Raw genomic sequence first — 6,000 nt, forward strand, 5'->3', positions numbered from 1 at the left:
TTCACTTCCTGTGAACATGGAAGGCAAGGAGGTAACGGTGACGTTCATAGTGGTCACCTCATTTTCATCGTACACGGCAATTCTTGGAAGGCCTTGGATTCATGCAATGGGGGCAGTTCCATCCACCCTACATGTGAAAGTCAAATTCCATACTGAACAAGATATTACCATAGTAAGGGAAAGTCGGCAAGTGGCCAGGTAGTGCTTGGTGGCCGCCATTAACCTAGAAATCAGGCAGAAGGAGTCAGCTGAGGAAGTTCCATTATAGCAATTACTGGAGCCCTAGGAGGACAAGGAGGCTTATGGTGCCGAGGAACTAGTAAAGGTAAGGATACTGCTAGGCTATGATAAAAGTTTCCAGATAGAAGTAAGTATGAAGAACGAGGATAGGGTGGGGATGTTTCTGTTCCTTGTGCAAAATGTGAATGTGTTTGCTTGGAGCTCGTACGAGGTGCCTGGGGTGGACCCCCAATTCATAGTTCACAAACTCAACGTGGACTCTTTGTACCCTCCCAAGAAGAAGAGGCCAAGAAGATCGTCTAAGGAGCACGTTGATGCTGTTAGGCAAGAGGTTAAGAAATTGAAGGAAATCGGGGCTGTAAAGGAGATATTTTTTCTAGAGTGGCTTGTGAATATCGTGGTGGTGAAAAAGAAAAATGGCAAATGGAGGGTTTGTGTTGATTTCAATGACTTGAATTGAGCATGTCTAAAGGATCCATTTCCCATGTCGAAGATTGATCAGCTAGTAGATGCCACCTATGGACACACAAGGATGAGTTTTTTGGATGCTTTTTAGGGTTATCATTAGATCGCCCTGGCTGTCGAGGATCAGGAGAAGACGACATTCATTTCCCTTGATGCTAACTACCATTATACCATGATGCCATTTGAGTTAAAGAATACTAGAGTCACATATCAACGGATGATGACGAGAATGTTCAAAGACAAGATTAGGCGCACAATCGAGGTTTACATTGATGATATGATGGTAAAAAGCAAACAGGAGATGCAACATATTGGTGACCTCAAAGAGGTGTTCGAAGTACTTTGACGACACAAGCCACACCTCAATGCTGACAAGTGTGCTTTCGGAGTGGAGGCCGACAAGTTCCTAGGGTATTTGATCACTACCTGAGGAATAGAAGTCAACCCTGACCAGATTGAAGCAGTAAAATGCCTTAAACCACCGAGTAATCCGAAGGAAGTCCAAGTGCTGACCAGTATGTTAGCTACCCTTAACCGGTTTATTTCCAAATTTGTTGATTGATGCCGTCCATTCTATCAACTTCTAAAAAAATGAAAGGGATTCCAATGGAACGAAGAGTGTGAAAGGGCTTTCCAAGGCTTGAAGGAATGTTTAACGCGGGCCCCTATGCTGAGAGCCCTAAAGCCTGGGGAGGACTTATACATGTATCTCTCGGTGTCCGAGCATGCTGTTAGTGTCGTGCTGCTGAGAGATCAGGGAGTGCAGTAGCCTATATACTATATCAAGAAGACCTTGGTCGATGCCATAACAAGGTATTTGCCTTTGGAGAAGTTAGTGCTGGCATTAGTCCACGCCACGAGGAAGCTACCCCATTACTTTTAGGCTCATACCATTTATGTATTGACCGAGTATCCTCTACAGTCGCTGTTAAGAAGATCTGATTTCACGGGAAGAATAGCTAAGTGGGGAACTCGGCTGGGCTTTTTTGACATTAGGTACAGGCCTAAAAGCTTGGTGAAGGGTCAGGTTCTCACCGATTTTGTTATAGAGTTTTCCTCGAGGAGGGGGGAGATCATTTGCTCTATAGAAGTAATCCTGTGGAAGGTATTTGTAGACGGTGCGTCCAGTGCTTTAGGGGCTGGAGCTAGGATAGTAGTCATCACCCTAGAAGGAATAAAATTGGAGCATTCCTTTATATTAGGCTTTAAGGCCTCTAATAACGAAGCCAAGTATGAGGCCTTATTGGCTAGACTAAGAGTTGTATTAGACCTAGGTGCTAAAGAAGTAGAGGTCTACTCGGACTCTCAGTTGGTAGTCAATTAGGTACATGGGAGCTTTGAGGCCAAGGATCCCCGGATGGTGGAGTACTTACGAATGGTGAGACAAATTATGGACTGCTTCCTGAATGTTAGAGTGGTTCAGGTATCTAGGGGGCAGAATTAGCACGCTGACTCCTTGGCCATGTTGGCGTCATTGTCAACCGAGGAGATTCCTCGATTGATAAAAGTAAAGTTAGTAGCAGGATCGAGCATCAATGCAAGGGTAGGTATTTCACAGGTGACAACAGTTGAACCTTATTGGATGAATCCGATCATTGACTTTTTAGCCGAAGATCGATTTCTTGTTGACGAGAAGGAAGCGGAAAGAGTACGCCGGACAGCTACTTGATATTGGTTGTCAGCTGATCGTAAGCTGTATCGAAAATCTTTTGAGGGGCCCTACCTACAGTTTTTACACCCCAGCAAGATTGAGGAACTCCTTGCCGAGCTACATGAAGGAGTGTACGGTAGTCACATGGGAGGACGTTCATTAGCACACTGAGCAATGACTCAAGGATTTTGGTGGCCGAATGCAAAGGAATGCTACCAAGTATGCACGGAGATGTGAGCAGTGTCAGAAGCACGCCCCGTTGATCCACCAACAGGCGGGGAGCTTAAATCCCATTGGTTGCCCTTGGCCCTTTGTACAGTGGGGCTTAGACATCGTTGGTCCATTCCCCTGAGCTACAGGGAACCAAAGGTTCATTTTAGTAGCCGTTGATTATTTCACCAAGTGGGCGGAGGCTGAGGTGTTGGCGAACATTTGGGATGTGGATGTTAAGAAGTTTGTATGGAAAAACATAGTGACGAGGTTCGGGGTACTAGAGTCTGTAATATCAGACAATGGGTTGTAGTTCGACAGCAAAGCTTTCCGCAAGTTTTACGGTAGTCACGGCATCACAAACCGGTATTCCACTTCGGCATATCCGCAGAGCAATGGCCAAGCCGAGACTACCAACAAGGCTATCGTGAACAGGTTGAAGAGGAGATTAGAACGTGCTAAGGGCAGGTGGGCGGAGGAGTTACCTAGTGTTCTATGGGTATACTTAACAACTTCAAGGAAGTCCACAGGGGAAACTCAGTTTTCTCTAGCATACAGAGCAGAAGTAGTTATATCGATAGAGATAAACTTGTGCAGTGCCCGGGTTTCAAAATTCAACCCCGCCAAGAACTCGGGATTGATGCTGAAGCAGCTAAACTTGTTGGAAGAGCGCCGGGAATCGGTGACAGAAACCTGTTCCTAGTTCGATCTCCATCACCGGACAAGCGGAAACCTAATTTTAGATTTTATCTAAAGACATAAACCTGTTCCCGGTTCGATCTCCATCACCGGACAGGCTGAAACCTAATTTCAGATTTTATCTAAGGACAGAAACTTGTTCCCAGTTCGATCTCCATCACCGAGCAGGTGGAAACCTAATTTCAAATTTTATCTAAGGATAGAAACTTGTCCCCACTTCTATCTCCATCACCAGACAGTAGAAACCTAATTTCAGATTTTATCTAAGGACGGAAACCTATTCCCGGTTTGATCTCCATCACCAAGCAGGTGGAAACCTAATTTTAGATTCGATCTAAGGGCAGAAACCTTGCATTCAATTATTTTAAGAACAAAAATGGATCTCCTAGGTCAGGCCTTAATCATCGGGGAGGTAAGAAACTTACACTAATTTCTCCTAACAAAGGGAAACTCTGTCCTCGGCTAGGCTGAATCAACGAATGTTCATCTTCATTAAGTCAGCATATATCAAATTCAGTTCTTATTATCAGAAGTCAACTCCTAAGGTATAAACAACTTCTTCTAGACCAGTCCTGGTCATTATGTATGTAAAGATATAGCCTATCCTATTAGCAACAAGTGAGTAGTTTTAATCTCCGGTCAGAGGCAAATGAACAACTAAATAGCAATGAGGTAATCATACATAAATCTAGTCAAAACAAACGTCCGGTCACCATACTCAGATCAAATAAAGCAAACGAATAGAAATTGAAATAATATTTTGTCACCACAGCTCGGTGACTGTAGGAAAATTAAGAGTCAAATCATTGTTCTGTCACCACAGCCCAGTGACTTTAGGCAAACCGAACAAATAAAAGAGAAGTAAACATGGATAGAAAATAAAAGCAAGCTAAAAGCATAATTATCAAAGAGCAGGATCACACTTAGGTAATAAAACCAAAACAAGTGTACTTGCTCTGATACCAATTGAAAGCTTGGATTTGTGTAAAACACAAGAGCTTGTTTAGACCCCCAATTAAGAGATTACGGCTAGATTGCTTTTACTCTTACTTAATCAAAGTACGGAAACAAGAGTAAATGTGCGCAATGAACCGATACTATTCTAATGCATAAACATGTACAACAAACAATAAAAGTAAAGCACAAGAGTAAGATAAGAAAGATGCAAACACAAGATAATACGCTGATGTGTTATTAAAGAGGAAACCGAAGAACTCGGCGAAAAACCTCTCCGCCGCCCTCCAAGCGATAAATCGATCTACTAGACAATAAGTTGGGATACATGAATAGTAAGAGACGCTCAAAGCCTAATCTACCTAATGCACTTAAGCCCTCCAAGCTCCTACTCCAACAAGGCTTCTCGCAACCGTATCTTGTCTAGCTTTTCAGATTCCGCAATACGCTCGAATGCATCCGCCAAGCCTCACTGGCTTCTTTTGGAAAATCCCCAAAACTTCCTAAACTCCAAAACACTCTCTACACTTTGAAAATGTGTGGGTTGTGTTTGGGTACAAATCTCCTCTCAAGGTATGACAATGGGAGAGGGAAGGAGAAGAGGGTAGAATGATTTCTCACTAAGAATGAGTAGCCCTCTCTCTAAAAGATGGGTGTGTGTGTGTTGTAGAAAACCTATCTAGGGTTTTTCTCTCTAAATGGCCTCCTTTACTTTTGTGGGTAATGAGGGTATATATAGTATGGGTGAAGGGTAGAAAGTTACACTTAAAAATCCTCTAGGCAAAGAGTTTCGTGGGTATCTCGTGGAAAGGCCCTACTTGCGAGACACTCGCAAAATCCTCCAAGCTAGCATGACTCTTTAGCTTCCAACATGTGCTTCTCACGTGGCTCTTTCGCAAGTTAGCTTCTCGTGAGCTTCTCACGAAATGCACTTGTTCTTCAATTCATGCTTGATTCTTCACCAACTTAATACTAAACTCAATACAATAAAATCTCATAAAATACAAGGAACAAAATTAAAGCAAATATAATACTTTTTGTCATGAAATAAAGCCAACAAATAACATAGTTGTAAATCACAACTTTACACTTTCAATTGTGAATGGAGTTATGTTCTGGCTTCTTATAAAATACTAAACTATAATAGTATATATTAACCCAAAAAAATGGTCAGGCACTGTTTAAATTTAATGAGGTTTTCAATAAATAATAAATAAGGAGAGAGAAATAAAAATGTTATTATAGGTGTGAAGAAATTAGCATTTTATATCTTTTTTTATCACCGCACATCTTTGGTGTGATGATCACTCCACAAGTATAAGTGCTTGTGGGGTGTGGGGGGCTAGGGCCGGGGTTAAGTCTCCAGGAGGGAGTTTTACACACATATACAGTTAAATTAGGCTAAAGTAGAATTTTTATCTTGTATAAAAAAGAAAAAAAAATCAATGGTCTTGAAAATGTATAACTCTTGGTAAGTTACACATGGTGTAACTTGAACCTATCTCATATATATATATGTATGACATCTAGAATTTGATTATTGAAATAACTTCTCCAGCATTCAGCAAGTGCATAAAGACGTTTATAGGAAACATAAGAGTTACCTTCATACCATTGTCCTTGGTGGGTATAACCATTAATGCGAACAAGATGCTTAAAGGGTTGAACATTCATCCAATTATTCTTTTCCCATTTAGGTAAAGTGCTCCAACATCGAATGGAAACATAAGGACTTTCAACATTTGTAACAGCTTTTTGAATAATATCAGGAAATTGGCTGA

The 6,000-nt window shown here is 41.7% G+C and overlaps 1 protein-coding gene across 1 annotated transcript; it reads left to right on the top strand.

Annotated features, from left to right (window-relative positions):
- Positions 1–16: 16 nt before the first annotated feature.
- Positions 17–700, top strand: LOC142632999 (uncharacterized). Its single transcript, XM_075807295.1, has 2 exons — positions 17–172; positions 287–700. Exons 1-2 carry the CDS (start codon positions 17–19, stop codon positions 698–700), a joined length of 570 nt encoding a protein of 189 aa, XP_075663410.1.
- The last annotated feature ends 5,300 nt before the right edge of the window (positions 701–6,000 follow it).

Source organism: Castanea sativa, chromosome 4, assembly GCF_040712315.1.
Source record: "Castanea sativa cultivar Marrone di Chiusa Pesio chromosome 4, ASM4071231v1".
NCBI lineage: Eukaryota > Viridiplantae > Streptophyta > Magnoliopsida > Fagales > Fagaceae > Castanea > Castanea sativa.

Excerpts from the sequence above, each read along its gene's own strand:
- LOC142632999 (XM_075807295.1), top strand. The coding sequence starts at position 17 with ATGGAAGGCAAGGAGGTAACGGTGACGTTCATAGTGGTCACCTCATTT. Across the intron at positions 173-286 it reads CTGAACAAGATATTACCATA|GAGGACAAGGAGGCTTATGG; the intron begins GTAAGGGAAAGT and ends CTGGAGCCCTAG.